This window comes from Pituophis catenifer, unplaced genomic scaffold, assembly GCF_029215685.1.
Source record: "Pituophis catenifer annectens isolate HBS135680 unplaced genomic scaffold, rPitCat1.0.hap2 SCAF_17, whole genome shotgun sequence".
Classification (NCBI taxonomy): Eukaryota; Metazoa; Chordata; class Lepidosauria; order Squamata; family Colubridae; genus Pituophis; species Pituophis catenifer.
The window spans coordinates 433,213-459,655 of record NW_027256897.1 but is presented as its reverse complement, the minus strand read 5'-3'; the positions used below and the strand labels follow the sequence as shown (position 1 = coordinate 459,655).

Here is a 26,443-nt window from a genome sequence, read left to right as displayed (position 1 = left end):
AGGCCTCCCTCGCCTGGGGGTCCTCGGCAGCCATTCTCACCTCTGCCCACCCTTGCAGATATCAAGGAGTCCAAGAAAGAGGCTTTCCCGCAGCCCAGTCCCCGCCTTGGCCCCAAGCCCCAGGCCAACGGCCACCCGCTCCCAGGGCCGGCAAGGCCCACCAAGCCCGAAGTGGATCTGGGGAACCTCCTGAACTGCTCGGACTTGGCCGAGTCCCAGGCATCCTTGCATTCCTCCTCCTCCTCCTCCTCCTCGGCCGGCTCCGTGCGTGGCGAGGACGGTGGGGCTTATTCGGAGTTCTACGGAGATTACTCCTCCTTGTTTGACAACCCACAAGACCCCGATAATGGCAGCCTGCAAGGTTTGTAGCGGGGGAAAAGTCTGAGGGGCGCAGGGGAGGGGAGGGCCCCCCTGGTTCCCAAAAAGTTCCCTTTGAGTTCTGCTTTGAAGCTTCCCAACGGATGCCTTTTCACGGCAGAAGACCTGGGGGTGCAACGGGTTGAGGGTGGAAGGGCATTTGGGAGGAGAAGGAAAGGGAAACTGAGGCAGGGACCCTTTCCCTCCTTGCACCCATCGCGTCTCCTCTTCCTGCAGAGCCAGAGGCTGACCTGGAAGAGGCGTCCCTGGCCGGACAAGGCAGCTTCAAACTGGAGGGCTCCTGGCTGAAGCTGCGCCAGTTCCACGGACTGCTGGTCAAGCGTTTCCATTGTGCCAAGCGCAACAGCAAAGGCATCTTCTCCCAGATCCTGCTGCCCGCCTTCTTCGTCTGTGTCGCCATGACGGTGGCCCTCTCTGTCCCGGAAATAGGTAAGGTGACAGGAGTCCCCCCCTTCCCCCCCCCCCCGTCCTTGCCCAGTGGGTCCAAGGTTGACCATCCGGAGGGGATGGATTGGGAAGGCTGATCGGTAGAGGGACATTTTTAAACCTCGTTGGGCATTTTTGCTTTGAGCGAGCCATGGAGCCACGGAGGGGGGGTGGGGCGATGTCAACCCTCTTCCTGCCCCCCCTTTTCTGCCGCCGAAATGGGGGTGTCCTTCCGTGGCTGGTTATTACAGCCCCCTCTTGCTTTCCAGGTGACCTGCCTCCCCTCATCCTTTCGCCTTCCCAGTACCACAATTACACCCAGCCCAGAGGCAACTTCATCCCTTACGCCAACGAGGAACGTGGCAACCAGTAAGAGATTGCCCCTCCCCTTTGCACTCTTCCCCCCCTCCCCAGCCCCAGGGCCTTTCCCAGGAGGGTCCAAGAGGGTCTGAGACCTATAAGATTGGGGAGGGGGGCATAGCAAGGAGGCCCTTGCCCATTTCAGGGCCTGCTCTGAAACGGATGGGGTACAATCTGCCTTGGTGATTGTTCCTTTGAGAAGAATCTTTCAGGGTTTGTCCTTCACAAACTCTGGGACTGGAAAGCTGGAGTCCTTGGGCTGGGAAAATTCTCCTCTTCCTCCTCCTATTAGCCAGCCATCGCCAGACGCCAGTGCCCAGCAGCTGGTGAGCACCTTCTACCTGCCCTCCGGCATCGGGGCCACCTGTGTGCTCAAGTCGGCCTTCAACAGCACGCTGGACCAGCAAGTCCAGTCCCTGAACCTCAACAGCAACGAGTCCAAGATGTTGGCGGCCAAGTACTTTGATGCCATGTGCCTGGACTCCTTCACCCAGGGCCTGCCCCTCTCCAACTTCGTGCCACCCCCTCCGTCCCCGGCCCCCTCCGACTACCCCTTCTCTCTGGATGAGGACTTGCTGCGGGCCTGGAACTTCACCACTTTCCCGCCCACGGTTCAAGGTAAGGTGGCCGTCGAGAGGGCTGGAGACGAGAGGCAGGCTCTGAAAATGGCTCTTCCGTGGCGCCTCTGGTTGGCTGGGAGGGGCGCCCAGGACGGGCTCTGGGGGAGACTGGGAGCCCCTCGACTGAAAGGCTGGCTCCCTTCCGTCCTTTTCTGCGCGGCTCCTCCGCAGTGCTGGGCTCCCTTGGTGGGTGAAACCGCTCTCGGTTTTCCTCCCTGCCAGAGATGGTCACCTCCACCCCGGCCCAGCCCAGCATCGTCCACGAACCCATCAGGTGCACCTGCTCCATGCAGGGCACTGGCTTCTCCTGCCCCAGCGGGGTAGGGGGGCACCCTCCCCAGATGAAGGTGGTGACGGGGGACATACTGGTGGACATCACGGGGCGTAACGTCTCCGAGTATCTGCTCTACACATCGGACCGCTTTCGGCTGCACAGGTGTGTGCGTGGGCGTGCATGGTGGGGTTGGGGGCAGCACCCTCCCCCCCCAGGAGGACCTCTAGCAGGTGCCTGTTAGTGAATGTGGCGGCTGCTTTCCTGTCCCAGGTATGGAGCGGTAACCTTCGGCAACATCCAGAGATCCATCCCGGCCTCTTTTGGGGACAACGCGCCCCCGATGCTCCGGAAAATTGCTGTCCGCAGCACTGCCCAGGTAGGGGCTCAGTTATAGCTCTGCCAATCTATGGTGGGCAGCACCAGCCGGATGGGCATGAATGGGAGTTCCTGTCCCAGCTACCAGGGGCCGTTCCCTCTCGGGGTCCTCTGTGCCCGCTGCCCTGTTCAAGCCCCCTGTCCGCAGGAGAGCAGCCCGGGCCAATGCTCCCCTCCCTACGCTACCTTCCTAGGTGTACTACAACAACAAAGGATACCACAGCATGCCCACCTACCTCAATGCCCTCAACAATGCCATCCTCCGTGCCAACCTGCCCAGCAGCAGAGGCAACCGCGCAGCCTATGGTGAGCAGCAAGGGTGGAAAGGATGCTGGGAAGAATTGGGGCAGCAGCAGCACTCGACCAGGTGGTGTGGAGAGGCTGTGCAGCCGCATAGGAGGAGAGGAGGAAGAGGAGGAGGAGGAGGAGGAGGCCATGTGGCTAGGAGGGAATCTGGAGGTGGAGGAGATTGGTGGGCCTGGCAGAGAAAGCCTTCTCAGGCACTCATGCCAGACTCTCTCTCTGCCCCCCAGGCATCACTCTGACCAACCATCCCATGAACAAGACCAGCGCCAGCCTTTCTCTGGATTACCTGTAGGTCCCCTTTCCCTCCCTCCCCCTCTTAATCCCTTGCTTCTCCACAGACGCTGCTCGTTGGTTTATTTCTGCACTGCTTTTCAGTATGTTTTTATGACTCAGGGTAGCAGGGGGGTCAAGTTTCCCTTGTATCCCACTCCTCCCTCTGGCAAGCAAGGGCCTCTCTTGTAGCAGCCCAGGGCATTCACAGAGCTCGGGTGGGGGGAACCATCCCAACCTCGCAGGGGCGTTGTGCAAGCTTTGGGGCAAACAGGGCCGGATTCTGCAAAGGGGGTGGGGAAGCAGAGGAACGTTTACAAGCTGGCCAACCTCTCCTCCTCCCCTCAGCCTGCAAGGCACTGACGTGGTCATCGCCATCTTCATTATCGTGGCCATGTCCTTCGTGCCGGCCAGTTTCGTCGTCTTTCTGGTGGCCGAGAAGTCCACCAAAGCCAAACACCTCCAGTTCGTCAGCGGCTGCGACCCCGTCATCTACTGGCTGGCCAACTACGTCTGGGACATGGTAGGCTGTGGGGTGGGGGCTGGCTGGGACCCCCAAGCCATTAGGGGAGTGGAGGGGGGTGGCTGTGGGGGCAGGGGACGCCATGATTGAGCCTCCTTCACCCCCTGCCCTCCTCTCCAGCTCAACTACCTGGTGCCAGCCACTTGCTGCATCATTATTCTCTTCGTCTTCGACCTGCCGGCTTACACCTCTCCCACCAACTTCCCTGCGGTGGTCGCCCTCTTCCTGCTCTATGGGTGAGTGGCAGCTGGGAGAGGAGCCATCGGGGCCCTGGTGAGGGGGGGCGGCCTCCCCTGCCTGGCCTCAGCCTGAGGCATGCACAGTTTCCTCTCCATGATATGCTGCTTTGGTCAAAAGAGAGCCCCGTGGAGCATGGGTCTGCCCTTCAAGGTTAGGGATGGAACCTCCACTTTTAGAGGCAGTCTACCTCTGAACTTCCAGAGGGAAGGAGCTGGGCGGGAAATTCTTAGGCAGGTTCCCCATGGCTTTTGAGGGCTTGTGGGCCTTCCATCTGGAGCCTGTCGTGCCCTTCCCCCAGGTGGTCCATGACGCCCATCATGTACCCAGCCTCCTTCTGGTTCGAGGTGCCCAGCTCGGCCTACGTCTTCCTCATCGTCATCAACCTCTTCATCGGCATCACGGCCACCGTGGCCACTTTCCTCCTGCAGCTTTTTGAGCACGACAAGGTGGGTGTCGGCAGAGCAGGAAGCTAAAATAAGGATTTTTAAAAAATCAGCAAGCGACTGGCAGAATCCTTCCCCTGTGATAGTCCCTGCCTTCAGCTGACCCCTTTGGTTCAAAACTGGACCAACGTGGTGGAAAGGCCTCTTGTACCACGCACAGAGGCAGTGCAGCCCCCAAATCTGGGGCCTGGAGCCGAGGAGGGGGTGGGGGGGGGCTGATCTGACGCGCCTGCTGCAGCCCTTCCTTCCTTAGTGCCTATTTCTCCGCAGGACCTGAAGGTGGTAAACAGCTACTTAAAAAGCTGCTTCTTGATCTTCCCCAACTACAACCTGGGCCACGGACTCATGGAGATGGCTTACAATGAGTACATCAACGAATACTACGCAAAGATCGGTAAAGAGTTTTTTTTATCTGGTTATTCAACTTATACGCTGCCATCTCACACTATCCAAAGCGGCAGTAAATCTGCCCTTTGTTTCAGCCTCGGGATTTCTCCTCCCCGTTCTCCGTCCCACGATTTTATCCCTATAATGTTGCAAGCTTTTGAAGATGCGCAGAGCGGTTTCTTAACCCTGGCTTGCTTAGTGACGGCTCGCCTTAGATTGCCTGGGGGATCCCAGAGGAGAGGACGTTCTCACCTCTGCGGCTCTTCCATTCAGCAGGAAAATGTTTGTTAAAAGAATTTCTTTAGAAAAATAGCTCTGGGAAGCAGGAAACCAGCCTCTGGTGACCCCGGAAAGGCCTCAGATGAATTCCTTGCCCCTGCCAAGGAAGCCCCCACCCGGGGGAGGTTTTGGCCCTCTCACCCCCATTTGTGCCTCTGTTCCTGTAGGGCAATTTGACAAGATTAAGTCTCCCTTTGAGTGGGACATCGTGACCAGGGCTTTAGTCGCCATGACTGTGGAAGGCTTTGTCGGGTTCTTCATCACCATCATGTGCCAGTACAACTTTCTCCGAAAACCACAGTGAGTGTGCCAGTAGGTGTGCCCAGAAGGGAGAATTTTCCTTCCCGTCTGGCTGGGTGGGAATTGCAGTCCTGGAAATCCGTGCCTGGGAGGGAAAGAGGGACATAATGACACTGGGCTAAGCCTCCCATTGGAAAAAAAAAGCTCCTTTGCACCATCCTCCCCAGGCGATTTCCCGTCTCCACTAAACCCATTGAAGACGATGTGGATGTGGCCACCGAGCGGCAGCGAGTTCTGCGTGGGGACGCCGACAATGACATGCTCAAGCTTGAGAATCTCACCAAGGTATGTGTGTGTGTGTGGGGTGGGGGGTCCATCCGAGGCAGGTTTGGCTGGAGCAGGGGGCTCAAAGCAGCTGAGATTTGGGGGCAGAGAGGGTTGCGGGAGATGGGGGCAGTCTCCTGCGCAGGTGGGAATGCCCTGAGGCTGAGGAGACGCTCTTTGCTCACGGAGGCTGAGGTGGCTTTTTTCCTGCGCTCCCCGGGCACCAGGTGTACAAATCGCGCAGGATTGGGCGCATTCTGGCCGTGGACCGGCTGTGCATGGGCGTCCGGCCGGGGGAGTGTTTCGGCTTGCTGGGCGTCAACGGGGCAGGGAAAACCACCACCTTCAAGATGCTGACGGGGGACGAGACCACCACCAACGGCGAGGCCTTCATTAACGGGCACAGGTGCGCCTGGCACGCGGGGGTGGGGGCTGGAGGGTTCCTCAGGGGCCCACCTGTTGCAGGGCTCCCTGGGAAGCTGATTTTTTATTATTATTATTCCCTTCTTTTCCCCTGGAATGTCCTGGGAATTTGCTATCCCAGACTGAAAATGGGGTCATTTGCACACAGAGCGAGAAACAGGAAGTGTGAATCCATAGGTCTATGGAGCCTCCATGGGCAGGCAGTATTGTTCTGATTTACTCATTGCAGGAAAGCACCACCCAAAAAAAAGGCTGTGTCTTCCTGCTAGCTGTTGGAATCCTGTGCTGATCTTATATGCTTATATTCCCCCCCCCCCCACAATCCATTTGTTCTCTGCTTCATTTTTCATCGCTGTGGCTTTGAGTAATGGGTCCCATTATCTTTTGAATGGGGCTGCTGAACCCCCTTTCCCCCCAGCCGGCCTTTCTGCAGGGGCTCCGGGGGCCTCCTGGGCAGCGATGAGCCCCTCGCCTTGTGCTCAGCCCAGCTCTCGGTTTCCACAGCATCCTGAAGGAGCTTCTGCAGGTCCAGCAGAGCCTGGGCTACTGTCCACAGTTCGACGCCCTTTTCGACGAGCTGACGGCCCAGGAGCACCTTGAGCTGTACACACGGCTGCGTGGCATCCCGTGGAAGGATGAGGAGAGGGTGAGGCAGAGGCAGAAGGACAGGCACTCCCCCGTCTCCCGGGTTTTCCTGAAAAGGAGAAGGCAGCTGCTGCTGCTGCTGCTTCCGTGTGGACTCGGTGGAACTCACCCCACAAGACAGAAAGGGCTAAGGGCAAGCCCCTCTGCAGGGGCTCCCCGGGACATCTGGCCAGCCGCAGAGGCTGGGCGAGGGGGGCCTTCAGCAGTCCCACCATGGCTGCTGTTGGGCTGTTCTTTGTGGGTGTGAGACCCCTCTTCCTTCACAACCCAGGTGGTCAAGTGGGCGCTGAGCAAACTGGAGCTGGCTAAATGTGCCAACAAGCCCGCCAGCACCTTCAGCGGCGGCAACAAGAGGAAACTGTCCACTGCCATTGCGCTGATAGGCTACCCCGCCTTCATTTTCCTGGTGAGGAGCGAAGGTGGGGAAGAGACCCGGCTGGAGGGTTGCGGGGGACGCTTTGCTCTTCTGCTCTGGTGCTCTGATGCCACCCAGGCCTTGGGAACCTCCCCGCTGGGCCTAATCCTGCCCCCTGGTCCCCTCCATTGCAACAGGATGAGCCCACCACAGGCATGGACCCGAAGGCTCGGCGCTTCCTCTGGAACCTCATCTTGGACATCATCAAGACGGGCCGCTCCGTGGTTCTGACCTCGCACAGGTAGGCTGGGCACAGAGAGAGACACCCGGGTTCCTGAGGTGCCAGGGAAAGGGGTTGGCTGGATTGGGGAGCTCCGGGGATGTGGATGAGTAAGGGGGCAGCGGCTGCAGGGCGACCAAGAGCAATGGGTGAGCTGTCCCCCCCCCCCCCCCGCTGCCATTTGGGGAGAGGGCTCCCTTCCTTTCAGCTGTGCTTGTCTTCTCCCAGCATGGAGGAGTGTGAGGCCCTCTGCACGCGGCTGGCCATCATGGTGAACGGGCGACTCAAGTGCCTGGGCAGCATCCAGCACCTGAAGAACCGGTGAGCCCAGGGCGCTGGGTGGGCACAGCATGGGCCCCTCGCAGCGGCTTCTTCCACCGGCCAAACCTGGGGAAGCTCTCAGTCCTGGCCTGGGGGCAACGCCCAGATGCAAAGCAGGCCCCCGAGTGCCCCAGTCTTGGAGGAAATCCTCTTCTGGCCCCTTTGGAGGGAGGCAAGGCCCTCTCAGCTGCCCCATCCTAGACGGTAGTTTTCACTTCCCTACCGGAGCCATCCGGCCAGGAGACTGGCTCTTGCAGGCGCCCCCTCTTCCCCCCCCTCCCTTTGTTCTGGACAGGTTTGGGGATGGCTACATGATCACCGTCAGGACCAAGTCCAGCCTGAACGTGAAGGAAGTGGCTCAGTTCTTCAGCCGGAACTTCCCGGAGGCCGTCCTCAAGGTTTGGGCCACTGTCGGGGGGCGGGGGGGGGGGGAGAGGGGGTTCACCTTGGAGAAGGAGGAGGAGGAGGAGGCACTGACCTTCCCTGCCTTTTCCTCCCCCCTCCCCCAGGAGAGGCACCACACCAAGGTCCAGTACCAGCTGAAGTCGGAGCACATCTCGCTGGCCCAGGTCTTCAGCAAGATGGAGCAAGTGGTGGATGTCCTGGGCATTGAGGACTACTCCGTCAGCCAGACCACGCTGGACAATGTGAGGGGGCACCGGGGTCCCCGCTTTCCCTTTAGCCACCCTCTTCTGTCCGACGAGTGGATGCCGGCCAGCTCTGTGCTCGCTGCACTGGCCTCATTGGGTGGCTGAGGATGATGGGAAGGCCCGTCCATCTTGGAGGGCCCCAGATTTCCCTTTTCTGTCCCCACCACCCTAATCCCCGGCCGTGGGAGGCGAGTCCTGGGCTCCAGCCTGAGTTGCAGCTTCCTTTACAGGTGTTTGTGAATTTTGCCAAGAAGCAGAGCGACAACCTGGAGCAGCAGGAGAGCCTCCTGTCCTACCCCATAGAGTCCCCTCTGCAGCGCCTCCTGAGCCTCCTGCGGCCCCGCGGGACCCCGACGGAGCTGCGCACCATGGTGGGGGAGGAGCCCGAGGACCTGGAAACGGACGACGAGGGGCTGATCAGCTTTGAGGAGGAGAGGGTGAGCCGGGGAGCCCCTGCCTGGTTAGGCAGAAGATGTCCCGCGGGAGCAGGGAGCTGGCCATGTGGGAGGCAAAGAGGCCTGGGGGGGGGCAGCCTTCGTTACCTTCACTCTTTTCTTCTTCCTCTCCTCCCACCCCCAGGCTCAGCTCTCCTTCAACACGGACACCCTCTGCTGAAAACGGAGGGGACGCAGCCCCCACCCTTGGCTGGGCAGCCACTCGCCCCTTCCCGCTTGGTGGCTGCGGGACGTCCTGGAGGCGGCGAGAGGAGGCATTGCCCGAGCTTTTGACCTGTGTGACCTCCAGGATGGAACTGGCCTTGTGCCATTTTGCAGATGGCCAACAACCGGACACGGCACAGTCCGTCTGCGTGAGAAGACTTGGGGTGGGGCGTTTACACAGAGGAGCAGCTGCCTCCACACCCCACTGGAACCCCACAGTTTTGGGCATTCTTCCTCGGAGAGACTGCACTCTGCTGTGCCACACTGCCTCTTCTGCCAGGCTGAGCCAGATCTGACTGTGGAGAGCGGCTGGCTGTGCTGGGGTGGACGACTGGGCACCCTCAGCCTTTCTGGCCAAAGGGAAGCAGGAAAGCCGAGGGGAGCGGATCCTCCTGAACAAGTCTCTGGATTGCGTCAGGGCGTACCTCCCTCCTCTTTGCCCCCCTCTCTCAGCCCAGGGACCAGAGCCCCCTGCCAGCTGTATGAAGGCTTGGGAAGGGCTGGGCATCTGGGCATCCTGCTCAGAAGGAAGCCAGCCCCCCCTCCAACCCAAAAGCAGCCCAAGGAGCATCCTTTTCCTCTAACCAGGCTTGGAGCTTTTTGCTTCCGAATCTCCTTTTTAAAGCATCAAGTAACCCTCTGAAAGGCTCCCAGAGGCCTCCCAGGAGGCTCCCCACTCCCCTTTGGCTGTGGGGCCGGAGCTTTCCACTCCTCTGCTTGTGTTCTAACCTGGCATGGCATTAATCGGAAGCATCCAGTGGGATCGCGAGGGTCTTTTAAGAGCTCTCAGGCACGGAGGCCCCATTACACAACGAGTCACTGCTGGAGAAGCGGTGCACCCAAGAGGAGCCGGGAGGGGCCTCTCCAGCAGCTTCTGGAATTGCCCCAGATGTGTGGGACTCCAACTCCTGATGCCCCAGCAGGTGGCTTGGGACGATGGGAGCTGTAGTTTGAAATGCAAGGTGGGGCTGCAGAAACCTGATCCATGGTGCAGCCCGTCCTTTCCTGGTGGGGAAGGGCAACCCCCCCCCCCCTTGGCTGTCCTGTTTGCACCGACCTCCAGAGAAGTCAAAGGCCAGCAGGGGCTCCCCCAAATGAAGAGGAGGGGGTGCTGGAAGACCCGGAGGAGACATCTTTGGGGCCAGAGTGAGGATGGCTTCCTTCTCAACTCGGCAGCAGCGAGACGGCTTCTTAGCACAGAACGAGTGTAAATTGTATTTTGAGGAAGAGAATGGTTTTAGACAGATTGCATCGGTTTATTTTCGGCTTAGCAAGCACAATGTTTTTAATTTATTGGAGCGCTGGGAAGGGGGTGTGAATGAGAGTGTGTGAAACTGATTGGGACTGTGCTGGGCTCTGTCTCCCCACAACAGCTGTGGGGCTTTGCTGGTCCTCTTTCTGGGTCCCCCAGGATGGGGCTGGAAATGGGCCCTGGACATCCGACGCAAAGGGACGCATCGGGCCACCTGCAGAGAGAAGCCGGCTTGGAGGACTCTCTGGCGAGCCGGGGCCCCCTTGGCCGGGGTCTCCTTGGCCCCTCTGGCCCTTTTCTCTGCCCCGAGCCCTGGCTGGGAGTGCTGAGCCCCCCTGGAGCAGCTTTGCTCTCTTTGCAAGGAGCCTGTACGTTGCTAGAACCAGAAAAGCCAATGTGAAAAATAATAAATTTATTGTTTTAATAAAAAAGTGATAATAACGGCATGTTGTTTGGCAGAGACTTTTGTGGGGGAGCTGGGATTTGCTTTGTAAGGCTGAACAGGACCCCAAAAACCGTCCTTGAAGGGGGTGCCAGTCTGCGACCAGTTTGAGTGGGCAGGAGTTGCCAGGCAAGTTGTGAGTGGCTTTAAGAGTGACACTCTGCCCACGTTGGTTCAGCCCACGTTAGCATTTTGTTGGTGAATATTTTTATCATTTTAGAATATCCACACTTTTCATTCACCTGTGTTCTGTTTCTTAAGTCATTTCCCCCTAATCAAGAGAGGCGGGGGGAAGGGGGACTGGTTCGAACCCCGTCTCTCGGTCCTGGGCGTGGCAGGCTGGCATTTTCAACAGCGCCATCCGGCCAAGGGTTTAATTACGCCCACGCTGGGAACAGCTCCTTAATCTCACGGCAGGCTTTCAAAGACCAGGGGGATTGTCCTCCTGTGCAAAACGCAATCGCTGTTTTTATATTCCCGGAAGTGTGGCTCTCACACTTTCTGGCTGGGCGAGGGAGCTAGGCTGTTTTCAGAAGAAGACACTCCTTGTCCCGGCTGCCCCAGGCCTGGGCTTTCCAAGAGATGGGATTAAGAGATGTCCCTGGGAGGGTGTTGCCGGGCCAAGGGGGAGCTTCGCCCCTGCAGGGGGGGCTGAGAGATGGGCTCCCGGCTGCCCTCCACCCCATGATCCAAGCCAGCCTTTCACAAGGCTTCCTCGGTTGCCCTGAGCCCAGCCTGGGTCCCCCCGGGGATCTCGCTGTAAATCTGGGGCTCCTAGAAAAAAAGATAAAATTCAACCCCGCCTGAGAGGATGAGAAAGGTCTATATGTTCCTTTGTAATCAATATGGTAGCGGCAAAAATCTCTTCCCCTTTTTTTTCATTTCCCTTTGCAAAACTCAGCCTTCCTGCCGCTTCAATATCTACCAAACCAATTAGGCAGGATGGACTCTTCCTCCCTTGTAACGCCAGTGCTGGCTTTGCCATTGTCCACATTGCCTCCCCCCTCCCCGGCTTTAACCCAGAGGACCTCAGCGGAGGGCCTGTGATGTCTCGTGATGTGGGGGGGGGCTTTCCCGGAGCTGCCCAAACTCTCTCTGGCTGCCCAGGGACCCCCAGCTCGGACTCTGCCCTTCTGCCGCTGCCATCCAAGGAACCAGGGAGTGCCCGGGATTGGGTGGCTGCGGAAACAGGGCGTTGGGAGGCGAGGAAGAAAGAATGTGGCTGGTGAAGCTCACAGGAGGGTGTGTCGAATTTATAACGCAGATCCGAGCAGCTTCTGGACAGCTCAGCTTCCCTTCTGAGGACGAGAGAGGATGGCGGAGGGTTCCAAGCTCCAGTTGTTTGTCAAGGTAAGACTCGCTCTTCCTTCCCTCGGCCGCTGGGATGCTCCAGAAGGGACCTCAGCTGCCATGGCCAAAGCCACCGATTGGAGGCTAAGCAAGTTGCTGGAGAGCCCCTAAGCTGGAGGGCCTCTCCTGACCCCACTCCAGCCTCTGCCCTTAGGGGGGTTTGTGTCTGGACGGGGCCCTCCCTTGCTCCTAGCCTCTGCTTCCTTTCCAGCTGGGAGGCAGTCCCTCTGGGTGCCAAGCCAGGCTTTGCCCTCAACATCTGGCCGGAGGGGACTTGCGAGCCCTCCAGTGGGGTCCTGGGGGGGGTGTGCATCTTCCAGGGAGGGGCTGGGAAGTCCTGAGCGCACCTTCTCTTTCCACAAATGGGCGGCTGCAACGGTTCTATTTCCCCCACTTGGAGCCGAAGGGATCTTTTTGCGTGCAGCTGTGCAGCTGTGTTTGGAGAAAGACTTTGCTCAAATCCATTTCGCAAAATGAAACTGCCAAATCCCTGCCCTGAGGCACCCACCCATCCTGGAGCCTCTCTTGGCCAACCTGAAACGCTGCCTCGGTTTTGGATTTGGCCGGGGAACAATCTGATCACAGCTGAGAGCCGGGACGGGGATGGGGGCGTGGGGGGCTCCCTGGTCCTCCGCTGAGCGCAAGGGAGCTGGTTGGACAGGTGTGAGAGCGCATACCCAGCACCCATGTTCCCTCCGAAAGGCAGGTCAGGAAGGGGCTGCGAGGCTTTGGTGCCGGCGAGGCTCAATTAAACGGCGGCTGCACCATCTTCCCATCCCATAAACGCCTGCCCTGATCCAAATATAACTTGCCTACGAGGAAGGAATTGACAAGCGTTGAAACTGGACTGAAATCCCGGGGAGTTTTGACAGCAGAGAGAAAGGCTTAAAGGCGTGTTTCTGCTGCTAAGCTACTTCACTGGCACAGTCCTGGCTGGGAGGATGGGATTTGTAGTGCCATACATTCGGTGGATGCTGTGTAAGGAAAGGTGGCATGTTGGGGTCCCCAGGAGCTCATTTCTCCTGCCAGAATGCCTTTCCGGAACGTCTCTTGACTCCCCTCCCTGCCCTGTTTAGGCCAGCACTGATGGAGAGACCATAGGGCACTGCCCCTTCTGCCAGCGCCTTTTCATGGTGCTGCTGCTTAAGGGAGTGCCCTTCACGCTGACCACGGTGGACACCAAGCGGTAAGGGCCAAAGGAAGGGCCGACGTCTTGCCTGCTGACAGTTGGCAATGCTGAACCTGCCACTGGAAGTTCCCCTTTGCTCTACCCCCCCCACAAATCCCCTGGCAGGTGATGGGGATTGTTGCCTCACCCACCTGGGGGTCATGGGGTTGGAAAAGCTGCCCTGGAGTGCGGTGGGGGGAGGGTGTCTGGGTTTGGGGGCTGTTGGGGAGCTGCATCTGAAAAAGGGCTCTGGTGTTCCTGGCTCCCGGGAATGTCCCTTGTGGGGATACAGAAAGGGGGGGACCCTCCATTTCCCAGGCTCAGCCCCCTTTTTGCTCCCTCCTCCCTCACAGGTCCCTGGATGTCCTGAAAGATTTCGCCCCGGGAGCCCAGCTGCCCGTCCTGCTCTACGATGGGGAGCCCAAAACAGACACCATCAAGATCGAAGAGTTTTTGGAGGAGACCCTGACCCCCCCTGAGTAAGTGGTGGGGGTCCCCATCCTTTGTGGAGGGGAGTCCAAGAGAGAAGAGAAGCAAGAGCATCCTGCCGGCTCTCCTTTCTCTCTTTTCAGAGGCAAGGCAGGATTCTGCCCATTGTGCAGATGGGGAGACTGAGGCAAGGAGCCGCAGCAGTCAGCATTCCTCTGTCTTACCCCACAGGTTCCCCACCCTGGCGCCCATGTACAAGGAGTCCATCTTAGCCGGGAATGACATCTTCCACAGGTTCTCTGCCTACATCAAGAACCCGATACCAGCTCAGGACGAAAGTGAGAGGGAAGGGGCTCTGGACTACAACCCCCATCCTCCCTAGCTAGCGTGTGCCAAGGCCCTTAGTTGAGTCCAGTCCTTTGCGGGATTCAGAGAAAGACTGTGCTGAGCCACTGAGGCTCCATTTGAGGTCAGGAGAGCAGCGTGGAGGAGGCCCGTCTACCTTTCTTTGAACTTGCACTGGGGGACAAAGTGGGGGAGGGCAGTACAAGAAGAGACAAAGTCCCTTCCCTGCAGGGGAGACAGGCCGGGCACAGACCAAACAGGAGGAAAATCTTCCCTTGGTCAGTGAGTTGAGTGGCAGCCGATGGAGCGAGGGGGCGGCCCCTAAAAAAGGATGTAAGCAAGTGGTCAAGCAACAGAGACACCTCTGAGCATCTCAAAGACCAGAGCAAAACCATCTTTAGCTTTGGCTGGGCTGAATCTTTGGCTGCCGAAGAAATTGCTGAGTAGCAGGATCAAGCCCCCACCTTAGAGGCAGTCTATCTGTGCATTCCTCTGCTGCCGTCTGCCCCAGAGGCTAACTCCTCGGGTGTTTTTCCCACAGCTCTGCTCCACGCCCTCCTCAAAGCCTTCCGTAAGCTGGACCAATACTTGAACATTCCTCTGGACTACGAGCGGGTGCGAGACCCCCAGCTGGTCATCTCCCGCCGGCGGTTCCTGGATGGGGACCAGATGACTCTGGCCGACTGCAACCTGCTCCCCAAACTCAACATCGTCAATGTGAGAAGATCCTGAGGGAGGCAGAGCCCCCTTCCTCTCCTCCTCAGTGGGTCCCACTGGCTGCTCTGGGCACCCTTTCCTGCCGGGCATGTCCTGGGGCCAAATTCCCCGCCACAAGTCCTCTGGGAGCACCTAACGTATTCAAGGAAGGGCGGCCTCTCCTCCACCCCACCCTCCACCGAGCCATAATTATCCCAAAACGCAGCACAAACAAAATTTGGTATCCCGGGAATCTCAACCTTCCAGTTTGGGTTCATCTTGAAAACAAAGTCAGCGGAATAAAGGGACGGCTGGCACTGCCACCCTCTGCTCCGGGAGGCGCTGACTTTGGCTTCCCTCCCTTCTCCTGCAGGTCGTGGGCCAGCACTACCGCCAGGCGGGCATCCCCAGAGAGCTGCGGGGCATCGGGCGCTACCTGGAGTCCTCTGCCGAGACCAAGGAGTTCCAGTACACCTGTCCAAACCCCCAGGAGATCATCCAGGCCTACCACGGCGTGGTCAGGCAGCCCTAATAGCCCCCCCCGGCTAAAATCGGGGTCTGGCTAGCTCTGGCTGGCAGCCCCCTGGCTCCTCTTCCTTCTCTCTCAGTCACTCATAGTGGAAGAAAGCAGGGCAGGCCCAGACCTGTGGGACCCCCGTGGGCACGGTCTTTAGGTGGGTCCGGCATCGCCATCTTCCTCTCCCGCCAAGGCGGTGGGTGCTAGGCAATGGGGTCAGGCCCTGGCCCTGCCCTTGGGCAGTACTGGCAGTGCCAATGTGCTGTGGTGGTCCCTGGCTAGCAAGCCTGCCTTTCTTCTCTAGAGGGCTGCCCTCTCTTCCTCTTGACCAGATTCAGCCGGGAAGATTTGAGGGAGGACAGTCAGCTCCCTTCACACCTGCAAAGATGGCCTGAAGGCCTTGAAGTGGGGCTGGGGGCTTTTTAGAGAGCTTAGCTCACCTGAAACTGTGAGAGACCCTCGCTGGAGCAGCCCTGCACACGATCTGGCTCTCGGGGTGGGGGTGGGGGTGTCAGAGCATGTCTGCATTTCCACATTCTCTCTTCACCCATGGCTCTTTTGAAGTGCAATACCCCCCCCCCCAAATGTCCAATGCTTTAAATGTCTTTCCCCCAAATTAAATAGACGCTAATATATCAATAGAGACTTTAGAAGCCGTCAATTTTTGTGCCCTAGACAGACTTCTTCCCCTGCAGAATCGGTTAGAATTGGAATATCCGCCTCCTGTTGTCCAAACTCCCCCCCCCAGCAGAATTTACTCCCACTAGTTTAGACTTCTGTCCCCCTCCCCCACTCCAAAGAATTTGGCCCAGAAAGAACCAGAAAGTGAGTAAAATCAAAGCATTTATTGTCACCTTCTTTCTATATAATACATATAAAAATATACTTGGTATTTTAAGGCTTAAATAATTTTTAAAATATCCATGATGAAGTAGTTCTTTCCCATTTGATTTGGAAAATGGTTCAGGCGTCTTCGAAGTCTACCCCCGTCGGGGTCTTCTTGCTAGAGCGAAAGGGAAGCTCATATGAGCATCCTTCACACCTTCAAACGCCCCTCCCCTCCCCTCCCTCATTCTGCCCCTTCCCTGGCAGGGAGCTCAGCACTGCCATCCCCAGAAAGAGTGGGCGCTGACTGGCAGGGAGAAGGAAGCTGCTGGGGGCTGCTGAGAGATGCTGGATTTGCACACCGCTCATCCTCTACTAGTTGGGAGCGATGGGAATTCAAGTCCAACATCTGGAAGGAGGAACTAGTGAGAGAAGCCTCTCCCATCACATCATCTGCCTGACCAAAACTGCTCAAAAGCCCAATCTCAGCTCCGCAAGAAACAGGGACGAGATCCGAAGGAGGAGCTGAGGACCACAATGACACAGAGCTGTGAGGTGCCCCCGACAGAGCCAGTCAGGTTCCCAGAATTGGCATGGACCATGGAAGGAAAATGCGCCCCTCGCTGGAGAGGCTCCCAGAGATGCATGATGGCTCAGCTCCATCCGAGCAAAGGGGCCCATGCAGCCCAAGGGCTTACCTTCTGAATCCAGGGTTAATGAGGGACTCCCCAGGCAGGCGCCGTTTGCTCGGACCAGCCCCTCCTCTGGGCTTCCGCGGACTGAAGTCTGGGGGGGAGAGAAATTGCAGTGATATCTTCCTTGCATAACCCAGACTTGGGGGGCTCTTCGGGGGGGGGTTGCTACTTTTCCAGCAGTTTGGAGCATCCAAAGTGACGGGTGGAGCCCAACATTGGCACAGACCCAGGGAACATTTCTCCTGGAGAAAATCACCTTTCCCCTTGGACCATTCAGACATTAGTGTAACTGGGTTTCTACAATCTGGTTTTTCTGGCCTGGGAAGCCAGATCTTTTGGAAGGGAGAGGCTGGGTGCAGGTTGTGTCAGCTTTTGTCTCTCTCTTCCGGACTGGTTTAATTGGGAGGGGCGGAAGCGCACCTTCCCGACTGGATGCCGCCTCTTACCTGCTCCCAAGAGACTCTGGCTTGGTGAGATCTTTTCGGGGCTCCTGAGGGCCATGGAGGTGGCAGCAGCTGTGCTCTCTGGGGGAGGAGGAGGAAGAGGGAAAGCAGTCAGGCCCTGGCGGCCCCTGAACCCAGAAACGCTCCAGGCCAAAAGGGGCCTTTTCCTTTGGTCGAAGCTCCTGGACCATGTTTCGTTTGGGCAAAATGTTCCTTCAGACGTGCTTGTGCTTAAACTGCCCTGGGAAGCAATTTCTACAGAATTTAACAGGAGCTTCAGTCACCCAGAAACCCCCAGAGGCCATGCCCGTTCTCTGCCTTCCCCACCCCCCACCCTTTTTACGGCCACTAGCCCTGCACTTCTCCCTGCCCCTTTCCCTAGGAAAAAGCCCACTCTTTCTGCCTTGATGGCTGCAGCTCCTTCGGGGTGCCGTGGTTTAGGGGGCTTTGCTTCCCCGACGGGAAAGCTGCCAACCCGCCCAGGCCCTCTCCAGGAACCCGGCTGCACCTTCCAGGCGTTTCTCCAGCGTCTGCAGCTGCTCCACCAGGCCGAAGGTGAGGTCCTGCAGCTGCCTCCTGGCCTCCGGGAGCGAGGCTTTGTCCAGGTCGAAGGTCACGCTCTGCCCACCGTCCTGGACCTGCAGGGTGGCCTTGCCGTCACCGAGGGTGAGGATGGGCGTCTGGCCCTGCAGGATTTCCCTGCAAAGAGTGGAGGCGTGACTGGCTGTGCCCAGGAGGTGCCAGGAGGCAGAGCTGGGAGGGCATTGCAGAGGCCACGATCCCTGCATGAAAACAAAGGGCGCCACCTCTCCGCCAGGCCTGGCATTTCCCCCTCCGCCTTCTTCCCGCCAGTGGGCTCTAATGGGAGCCACCCACTGCTGAAGTAGCCAGGCGGGAAGGGGAAAGCGGCCGGGATCCGTCCTGGGAAGCAGAACCATGGCCAGCGGCCCACTCACCGCAGTCTGGAGAGGCTGCCGGCGGGAGAGTCGGGCTCCTCCTGGGCGAAGAGGAAAGCAGTCAGCCCCAGGGCGCGCAAAGGACCCCCGACCCAGGGAGAAGCACAGGGGACCCTCCGCACCTGTCCGCTCAGCTTCTCCGAAGGGAGGCGGCAGCTCCAGAACTCGCAAGCGTCGGTCAGCCTGCCGGCAGGGAAGGAAGGGAGGAAGCGAGGGAGACGGTTGGCCAAAGGGGCTCCTCGCCGGCAGGAGCCCGGCCGAGGGAAACAGGAGGGCGGGAGTTCCCAGGCCGGACTCTTCTCTGCCAGCCTCCAGATCCGACAGTCAAGTGGCAGAAAGGGGGGGGCTTCTGGGGATGGGTGGCGGGCATTTTTGAGGGGTGGGCGGGGGTGTTTCCAGGCCCTCTGCAGACTCTCGGGGGGCCCAGGAAGAGGTTGGCGAGGGCGGATCCGAGCGCAAGGGGCTCCCGGCGCCAAAGCGCCGTTCCGAACTTACTGCAGCCGCGGAGAGGCGCCTCCGTCCCCGCAGAAGCAGAGGAACCGCCGCCCTCCGTGGCTCACCACGCGCAGCGGCCCCGGCCGAGCCATCGCTCCCGGCGGAAGAGCCCGAATCCGGCGGCCCCTGCCCTCCGTGCGCCCCGGCCGGCCGCTTCCGATCGCCGCGCCAGGCTCCCGCTAGACCGGCGAGGCAGCGGCGCCTGCCGGCCGATCTCCAAAGCGGCTAGTCCGGGCGCCTCCGCCGGCCCTGCAGAGGGAGCTCTGGCCGCCCGGCGCCCGCCAAGGGAAGAGGCCATGCCGCCCGCCACGGCAGCCAACCCGGTGAGTCAGTGGCTCGGCCAGCTGCGTCTGCCTGGGCGCCAATGGACGGGCGGGCGGCAGGCAGCGGCCGCCGGGCGCGGAGCAAGGGGGGGCGCGGGGGGGGGGGCACAAGGCGAGCGAGGGGGGTCGCCGCTGGACCCCGGCTGGGGAGCGACTCTGACCCGGGCCGTCTCTTCCGCGCTGCAGGATTACGCCTTGTGCCAGGCATTCGTGCGCCTGAAGGGACTGGCCGTGCTCTCCATGGGTAAGCCCCCCCCCTGCCCGGGGGTCCTTGGGCTGCTCCTGGATAAACGGAGAAGGGCAAGGGGGGAGGGGGAGAGGCTAATCCGTGCTGCCTTGAAGGAAGGCGCTGGCCTGAGCCTCTGCTTGTGTCCATGCAGGTACCGGAGTGGCCTTTGCTGTTCTCAGGAAGCCTCTTCCCCTCCCCTGGAGCGCGCTCTTCTCTCTGGGTTGGTATTTCTAGGGTGCGCTCCCCCCCCCGAATCCCAGAGGTAAACCGGCCCTTGGGGTGGGCTAAAATTCTTTTACTTTCGCTTAATCTAGCAAAGTCCCCGGGAGCCCCGTCAGATTGAGGCCCCTGAGCCAGCGGGGTGGGGGGGTGGGGGGAGGGGGAGGGGGTGCCCCGTCAGAGATGAGATTTCCCCTTTTGGCGTTCCCAACTCCAACTCTGATCAGACGACCCCTTGGATTGGGAAGGAAGGATTTCAGTGGGACTTTTGTCTTCTTGGGCTCCTGCAGCTCTGGCTGCCTTACCCACCTATGCAATTACCCGGAGGCAGCTGAAGAACTGTGCTGACTTGTGGGACTTCCAGACACCCCCCCCCCAAAGGTAGCCCAAAGATGAGCAATGGGGAGGGGTGTTGAAGCTGTTCAAAGGCTGCAGCCACTTTGCAAATATCCACCAGGCAGGACGCCGAAGGCTGCTTAGGGAAAGCAAAGCAACCACTTCGGATTCTGTGCAATGTGTGAACAAGGCCTGCGTTGAGTGTCAAGGTCAGTGTCAAAGGCTGGCAGATTTTATGCCCTTGGAATAAAGGACACTCAGAGACCTCTGGCTGGGTTGCAAAATTATTTATTAATTTTATTTATTAATTTTGGATAGATTGGCTGCTCAACTCCCGCAAAGATGAAGGGGGACAAAGGCCCCCAAACTCTGCAAAGGCCCTTCAGAGTAGCTGTTTAAAGATCATTTAATCACGGACATTTTCTAAAATGCAAGCTCTGTGTCAAGGTAGCAAATCCAAAGCAGAGGGGATGGACTAGATGCCCTTTGGAACCCCTCAGAAGAAACCCCCGTCTGCTGAAGGAGCCCCCTAAGCCACCGTCCTGATTTTCATTTCTGTGTGCTTGTAGGAGTACTTGTAGCCTTTCCCCGTCCTCCAGTTGATGCCGTCCGCGTAAGAGTCGTGTTGTCCCAGCCAGTATTTCCCGTTGAGGTTGGAGTAGTGGCATTCATTGTACCACCAGGCCCCTTTGTACATCTCAGCGCAGTTGAACTTTAGAGTGTCCGGCTTCCTCTCTCGGGTGGAGAAGGGCATGTTGTTGTGGTAGGAGAGAGAGTCGCCTAGGAGGAAGAAGGGTGTGTGGGTGCCAGGAAGGCCAACCCAGGGCATCTCCAGGGCATCAGCCAGCCGGGGAGGGAGGTCCTTGGCCGGACTGGCACTGTTCAGCCCAGAGAGGCTCATGGAGATGGATTTTTTGGGGAACTCACCTGCGGAGCCCCCTGTGAAGTTGCCCAGCGTCAGCCGATACCAGTCGGATTCTGCTGCCACCCGGAAGGATCCGTATTTGGCGAAGGAAAATTTATTTTCGAAATCCATGAAGTCAATACGCAACTCGTTCTCTCCTAGGAAGGAATTGAGGAATTGAGTCCACACCTGTAGAAACTCACACTTGTGTGTGAAACACATAGTGCACTGCTCAGACACCGAGACCCACACCCGGTGAGAAGGGTCAGGCAGCAGCTCTGCCCAGCAAGGGTCCCATGCCCCTCTCCTCTGGCAGCAGGAGGGCCACGAGGGAGAAGCCCCTCACCCAGAGAGGTCAAGAGGTGAAGGTGGTCGTTCCCCAGCCAGAATTCGGTCAGCTCGCTCCCAAATCCCTTCTTGTAGTCAGCCCAGTCCTGGAGAAAATCCACCGAGCCATCCGACCGCCTTTGGAAGACCTGCGGGGGAACATCCAGGCCCTTAAGCTTCCCATGGGGCAGGCCCCAAAACCACAGGCTTTCTCTCCCTGCACCCCTCCCTCCCCAAATGTTGAGGGGTCCCCAGAACCGTCCCCCTCCCAGGGTCCCTCTGACCCACATTCTGCCCCCCGGAGAAAGATTCGGTTCCTGCTTCCTCCCACTCCTGGCAAGAGGCGGGCGAGCAGAAAGCTCCCCTCCTGAGTGGGTCTGCCGTGGGCCGCACTCACGATCCATCCGCCTCCATCAGTGTGCATGTCGCACAGCACCCGCAGGGGCCGGCAGTCCTGGGGGTAGACGGTGTACCAGCCGCTCAGGACCACCCCCTGGGCCAAGAGCTCCTTGCAGCTTCGGGCACCTGGGCAGAAAGAGAGGCAGGAGAGGGGGGCACTCCCTTCTGCAATGGCTTGGCCCAACGCCCCCCCCAATTCCTGGGGGGCTGACTGAGAGGCAACAGCTGGTCAGCAATCAACCGGTCAAGATGTCCAATGTCCAGTGTTTAATTTTCAATTAAAAAAATGTTTTTGGGAAACCCCATTTTTTATGTTTCCCTTTTTGAAGCCAAGGGTGTCCCTCATCAGAAGTGCAGATGCTGTAAGGACTTTGCCCCATCATTGGCTTTCCCAGATATTTGGGGAGGGGGGGCAAGGAAAGGAAGGGCTAGGACGCAGCCCCCGCTCACCTCGGTTGCACTGGAGAGCATCCAGCCCCTCCTCATCTGCAGAAAAAGAAGGAAGCAAAGAAAAGTCAATTCCTACCCCAACACTCCACCCCACCCCATGTGGAAGGCAAGGGCCGGGGGGGGGGGATCCTGCCATGCTGACTTGAAGTGAGGGGGGCTGAGGCTGAACCATGGAGCCTCCAGAAGTTGTGGGTGCTCCATTTTAAGAAGAGGGTGGACAGCTATTTGTCTGGAATGATATGGAGGGGGGTCTTTTGCTTGAGCAGAAGGTTGGACTAGAAGATCTCTAGGGTCCCTTCCAACTATGTTATTCCGTATTTTGGCTTTTCTGGGAGGGGCCACGTTTCTTACCAATTGCTCCTGTGTCGCCTTTATCCCCTGGAAGGCAAAGAGAAAGAGAAAGGCAAAATTCCCCCTCTTTCTGGGGGTCAAACGGCATCACTGGGGCTCAAGAGGGGGAGCCATGCAGCTGAGGAAGGAACTGAGCAGAACTCCAGAAAAAGGTGTCCTTCTGCCGGGGGGGGGGGGGGAGGAAACAGCTGGCACCCTCTCTGCCCAACCCCCAGAGCCCCTTCCCACGAGCTGCTCACTCGGGGCCTCCAGCCGTTTTAGGGTGGGGTCCGTTCCATTTGAGAAATGTCTCTTAATTGGTTGAAGCTGAACTATTGCAAAACCAAATGGCATCATTCGTGATTTGCAGAAACACAATTTGTGTGTGGGTTTTTTTGTGTGTGTGTGTGTTGACACCGGAGTGGAAAAAAAGGTACCTCCAAGAAGCAGAAGAAACTCTTACCTTTCTCTCCGGGCTTCCCTGCCTCCCCCTTTTCTCCTGAGTGAAAGGAGAAGATTCCTCTGAGTCCTCCAGGCTCAACCTCCCACTCCCGCCTCCCCCAGGCAGACCCCCCCCATGCCTGCCCACTTTGCAGCCCACACAGGTGGCCAGCTGATGGGGGAGGGTCTGAGGTGGAGTTGACCTTCTGGCTGAGGCAGTCCAACCCCCCCCCCATTTTACTGCCCCTTCTTTGGAGCTCTATTCCCCAAACCTCCCTGCCCCTCCTCCTGCTGCAGAAACACACAAACACACACAAAAACACACATACAGCTGTAGCCCTGGAGTCAGAATCCCCCTGGTTGCCCCCTTACCTTTTGGCCCAGGGGGTCCAATTTCCCCAGGGATTCCCTGCAAGCCCCTTTCACCTGTCAGGAGAAAGCAAAGTCACCTTCCAGGCCTTCTTCCGGGGGGGGGGGGGCAGCTGAGCCCATTTGGCGAGGGAGAATTTCCACTGCCGGAAGAAAGGAAGGGCTTCCTTTGGCCAGGTCTAGAGCCCTGCCGCACAGGTGGCTTCCCAGGGCAGGTGGCTCCCTTCGGGAGGGGTCACGTTCCTGAGCCAGCTACCCTCTCTCTCAGCAGACCCACCTTTGGCCCCAGGAAAGCCTGGGGGTCCCTGGGTCCCTGGTAACCCAGGGGAGCTTGGACATCCCCGCAGGATGATCACCTTGTCGTTGCCATTCAGCTCCACCACCTGGGCTTCTGGAAAGGAAGGAGAAGGTTTGGAGTGAATAAGCAGGTTTTTCCTTTTAGTGAAGCTACATTTCCCATCTCCGAAAGGTGGCAATGCTGCCTGTCCTCCTCAAAGTCCACCTGCTTGCTGCTCACCTGGGCAGGTGGACTTCTCTGCCTCTCCGCAGGTTGCAGCCATGAGGCAGAGCAGGAAAAGAGCCGCTCGCTTGCCAGCTCTGTCCAGGACCCTCTCTGGCTTTTATTGGTGGTGGCTGCTTTTTAACCTTTGCTATTAAATGGGGTCTCCAAGATCAACAGATATAACACCACAAACTGCTTCCTTGTCCATCAAGACACACATCTGCCAAGACACCCAAGGCTCCCCCAGAGGTGCCAAGCCAAGATCAGTTGTTACGGCACTACAAACTGCTTCCTTGTTCCCTGCTGGCTGGTTGTGAGCAGAACTGGATTTCCCATTCAGAGTAAGCAACCAGGGGTCCAATGGCCAAAATTATTCCGGGCTTCAAGTCTGGGGACACGTGTGCACCAAGTAACAAATGACCTCCAAGGCCCCTTCCAACTCTCATTCATCGGTTAAAGTAAATAACCGCCCTGTAACTTTCCTGATTGTGTAGAAATACGGGCAACATGGCTGCAGAAGGTTCGGTCAGGTGCTGTGAATCCCATGAAGGAAAAGTCCAGATTTGGAGTTGTTTTTGCTATGACAACCATCTGGAAAAATAGCCAGATTCTCCTTCCTCAGTTTTGGGCCACTATACTAGAGACTTTCTCCTTTGTCTACAGATGTTGTCTTTGTGAAGTCCGGCCCTTCGGCATCCAAGATCCAACCCCCCAGATCTCATTGCCCCGTCTTTGTACAAACAAACAAGCACCCACCCACACAGCTGGAGCCCTGGAGTCAGAATCCCCCTCACTGCCCCCTGGCCTTTTGGGCCAGCCCCAGGGGGTCCAACGTCCCCAGGGCTTCTCTCTCAGCCTTCTTCCTGGGGGGGGGGGGCAGCCCCCTCCCAGCCAGGGCAGGCTTAAACCAGGGCTGGAGGCTAATGTTTTCCTTTCTTCCAGAATTGGAGAAAGCGGGAAGGGGGATTCCCACAGCCAGAGGAAGAAAGGGGTGTCCTTCCCCCTTGTGCCAGTCCTAGCACTCTTCCTCCCCAACAAGAAAGGAGGCATCAGATGCAGCGTCAGTGCACCCCCCCCCTCCGTCAGCAGACCCACCTTTGGCCCCTGGAGTGCCTGAGGGGTCCTGTGGCCCGGGTGGTTGAGGTAAGCCTGGGCTTCCCCGCAGGATGGCTATCACCTGTTTGCCATCCACGCCCAGCCTCTCCAATTCTGGAAGAAAGGAAAACATTTGCAGTGGGGGAAAAAAATACTTTGTTTTTTGACTAAAGCAAAATTTTCCATCTCTGAAGGGGGGCGATGCTGTCTGTCCTCCGCTGAGCCAACCAGGCAGCTGCTCACCTGGGCAGGTGGACTCTGCACCTTGACAGGTTGCGGCCATCAGGCAGAGGAGGAAGAGAGCCGCTCGCTTGCCAGTTCTGCCCATGGTGCCAGCTGGGCTCCGACTGTCGCCTGCCCTGGACCCTCTCTGGCTTTTATCTGCTGCTTCTGCCCTTCTCAGATGGGTATCCCAAGGTCAACGGTTACAACATCGCAACCTGCTTCCTTGTTGATCACGACACACAGACTTCCCATGCTGCAGGTTCAATTATCTTAACCGTCCCCATTTCTGGAGGGAGCCCATCTCATCTGCTCCGAAGCAAAGCCACAAGGGAAACTTTGGGCTACTCCCAACCGTGAGATTCCAGGTGGTCCCCTTTCCCTGCTGGTAGTTTGGTCAGGTGCTGTGAATCCCATGAAGGAAAAGCTCCGGTTTCAATCCAGATTTGGAGATGTTTTTGCTATGCCAACCTTCTGGGAAACAGCCAGGAGGTGCCTCCCTCCTCAGCCTTTGGGCCACTAGAGACGTTCTCCTTTGTGTACAGATGTTGTCTTTCAGAAGTCCGGACCGTCCGCATCTTTGTTCAGGAGGAGCACAAGAACTGACATGGTGTTGTGAATTGGATTAAAAGTGGCACAACGTGTAAAGATGCAGCCTGGATGAGAGCAAACATCCCTAAAAGCCATTTGGGGAGGTGGAAAGAATCATGGAACACTGGCTGTTTTCCCCGTTGCTCTCCTCCTCAACCATCAGGGTTCCAGGAAGGCGAGGTCTGGCTCTGACATGCGGGTGCCCCCCCGTGCCCCACAGCCCAGAAGCTCCAGGCAGGCACCCGGGTGGTGAAGCATCGAGTGCCCTCCAAGCAGCTTTCCAGGAGCTGCTCCCTTTTTTGGCTTCATTCTCCTCAAAAGACAAGCTCCCCATCTTCCTTAAGGCAGCAGGAGAGCAACGGACGGTGGCATCTTGAAGGGCACCGAATCCAGCCAGGCCCCTGGTTTCAGCACAACCCGGAGTGTAAAATGCGGCTCTGATTGGGAAAGTGACGTTTGACCTTCAGATCTGCAGGATCTTGTGCAATTAAAGTTATTTAACTCATTAATCCTTAAAGTAATCAATCGGGCAACGTAACTACTTCTCAACCAGTCTTTCCGGATTTTGCCCCTTCCAGGGACAGGGCGCGTTTCCTTGTTTTTCTGAGTTTGTGAGAGCATTTTATTTATTCTGAGATTAATGGTGGGCAAAGAGATGCTTCTGGACCTCTTTGGTTTAGTGGTAGAAAGGCAGGGGACTTAAGAGGTTCTGCTGGGCTGGTGTCAAGAGAACCAACGGCCCCCCAGGACTGCCAGGCTAAGCACCTGGGAGGGAGGGAGGGAGGGAGGGAGGAGCACTTAACCCCAGGAGAGGCAAGGTGGCCAGCACAGCCGAGGGGGCGGGGAGACCCTCTTCAGGAGAGGAATGAGGAAAAGCACACAGAACTGGTTTCTTTGCTGGGTTTTATTTATGCTTTATTTGACAAACAAGGCTTGGCGTTTGCCCTCTGGCTGGCACCAAGGGGCCCCTTTAGCAGAGATGGGGTCTTCTTCCTTTCCCAATTGGGGTTGGGGGTTAGCTTGTGAGGATCCATCCGTGCCCCGAATTTGCACTCCTTCACCTTGACCCCTTAGCAGGTTGCTGTGGAGGAGAGCAGAGAGAAGAATTGGTCATCCCAGGAGGAGTCCTTCTCTGATGGCCTAATGAGCCCTTAGTCTGGGCTTAGCATGGAAACATGAGTTGAAATGAAAGAAACGTCTGTCCAGGTCTTCCCAGGAGAGCTTCCGCCGGCCCAGAAGAGGTGACCATGAAGGACCAAAGGGTTACCTTGCAGGACGCTGTGCAAGATCTCTCCAGTTATCCCCAGCGAGGTGG

The 26,443-nt window shown here is 58.0% G+C and overlaps 5 protein-coding genes across 6 annotated transcripts in view; 3 read left to right on the top strand and 2 right to left on the bottom strand.

Annotated features, from left to right (window-relative positions):
• The window catches only part of ABCA2 (ATP binding cassette subfamily A member 2), a 31,687-nt gene extending 21,221 nt beyond the window's left edge, over positions 1–10,466 (top strand). Inside the window, exons 28-50 of the mRNA XM_070955812.1 lie at positions 59–361; positions 595–807; positions 1,074–1,173; positions 1,457–1,782; positions 2,007–2,220; positions 2,329–2,434; positions 2,628–2,739; positions 2,967–3,027; positions 3,358–3,532; positions 3,653–3,768; positions 4,071–4,218; positions 4,486–4,609; positions 5,049–5,181; positions 5,349–5,466; positions 5,673–5,851; positions 6,373–6,514; positions 6,785–6,919; positions 7,066–7,169; positions 7,377–7,469; positions 7,765–7,867; positions 7,979–8,116; positions 8,350–8,556; positions 8,699–10,466. Coding sequence (XP_070811913.1) covers positions 59–361; positions 595–807; positions 1,074–1,173; positions 1,457–1,782; positions 2,007–2,220; positions 2,329–2,434; positions 2,628–2,739; positions 2,967–3,027; positions 3,358–3,532; positions 3,653–3,768; positions 4,071–4,218; positions 4,486–4,609; positions 5,049–5,181; positions 5,349–5,466; positions 5,673–5,851; positions 6,373–6,514; positions 6,785–6,919; positions 7,066–7,169; positions 7,377–7,469; positions 7,765–7,867; positions 7,979–8,116; positions 8,350–8,556; positions 8,699–8,734 — 3,386 coding nt within the window. The 3' untranslated portion in view covers positions 8,735–10,466. The remainder of the gene's footprint in view (positions 1–58; positions 362–594; positions 808–1,073; positions 1,174–1,456; positions 1,783–2,006; positions 2,221–2,328; positions 2,435–2,627; positions 2,740–2,966; positions 3,028–3,357; positions 3,533–3,652; positions 3,769–4,070; positions 4,219–4,485; positions 4,610–5,048; positions 5,182–5,348; positions 5,467–5,672; positions 5,852–6,372; positions 6,515–6,784; positions 6,920–7,065; positions 7,170–7,376; positions 7,470–7,764; positions 7,868–7,978; positions 8,117–8,349; positions 8,557–8,698) is intronic.
• Positions 10,467–11,786: 1,320 nt separating this feature from the next.
• Positions 11,787–14,992, top strand: CLIC3 (chloride intracellular channel 3). Its single transcript, XM_070955811.1, has 6 exons — positions 11,787–11,822; positions 12,899–13,008; positions 13,344–13,469; positions 13,651–13,757; positions 14,306–14,481; positions 14,834–14,992. The coding sequence occupies exons 1-6, from the start codon at positions 11,787–11,789 to the stop codon at positions 14,990–14,992; spliced, it is 714 nt and encodes a 237-aa protein (XP_070811912.1).
• Positions 14,993–15,807: 815 nt separating this feature from the next.
• Positions 15,808–18,564, bottom strand: PAXX (PAXX non-homologous end joining factor). 2 transcript variants are annotated; one of them, XM_070955618.1, is made up of 7 exons: positions 18,392–18,564; positions 18,019–18,079; positions 17,897–17,937; positions 17,449–17,639; positions 16,944–17,021; positions 16,501–16,588; positions 15,808–15,980 (listed from the first exon to the last, which is right to left on the bottom strand). In XM_070955618.1, exons 1-7 carry the CDS (start codon positions 18,481–18,483, stop codon positions 15,941–15,943), a joined length of 591 nt encoding a protein of 196 aa, XP_070811719.1. In that variant the 5' UTR covers positions 18,484–18,564; the 3' UTR covers positions 15,808–15,940. The 2 variants fall into 2 exon arrangements, with proteins under 2 accessions (XP_070811719.1, XP_070811718.1); XM_070955617.1 differs by having other exon boundaries at positions 17,897–18,079.
• A 37-nt stretch (positions 18,565–18,601) lies between these two features.
• Positions 18,602–19,747, top strand: TMEM141 (transmembrane protein 141). Its single transcript, XM_070955619.1, has 4 exons — positions 18,602–18,714; positions 18,901–18,958; positions 19,095–19,163; positions 19,453–19,747. The coding sequence occupies exons 1-4, from the start codon at positions 18,688–18,690 to the stop codon at positions 19,545–19,547; spliced, it is 249 nt and encodes an 82-aa protein (XP_070811720.1). The 5' UTR covers positions 18,602–18,687; the 3' UTR covers positions 19,548–19,747.
• Positions 19,748–20,027: 280 nt separating this feature from the next.
• Positions 20,028–24,643, bottom strand: LOC139325611 (ficolin-1-like). Its single transcript, XM_070955532.1, has 11 exons — positions 24,559–24,643; positions 24,316–24,429; positions 22,996–23,109; positions 22,722–22,775; positions 22,372–22,407; positions 21,930–21,956; positions 21,579–21,614; positions 21,127–21,254; positions 20,749–20,878; positions 20,426–20,560; positions 20,028–20,278 (listed from the first exon to the last, which is right to left on the bottom strand). The coding sequence occupies exons 1-11, from the start codon at positions 24,641–24,643 to the stop codon at positions 20,028–20,030; spliced, it is 1,110 nt and encodes a 369-aa protein (XP_070811633.1).
• Between the last annotated feature and the right edge of the window lie 1,800 nt (positions 24,644–26,443).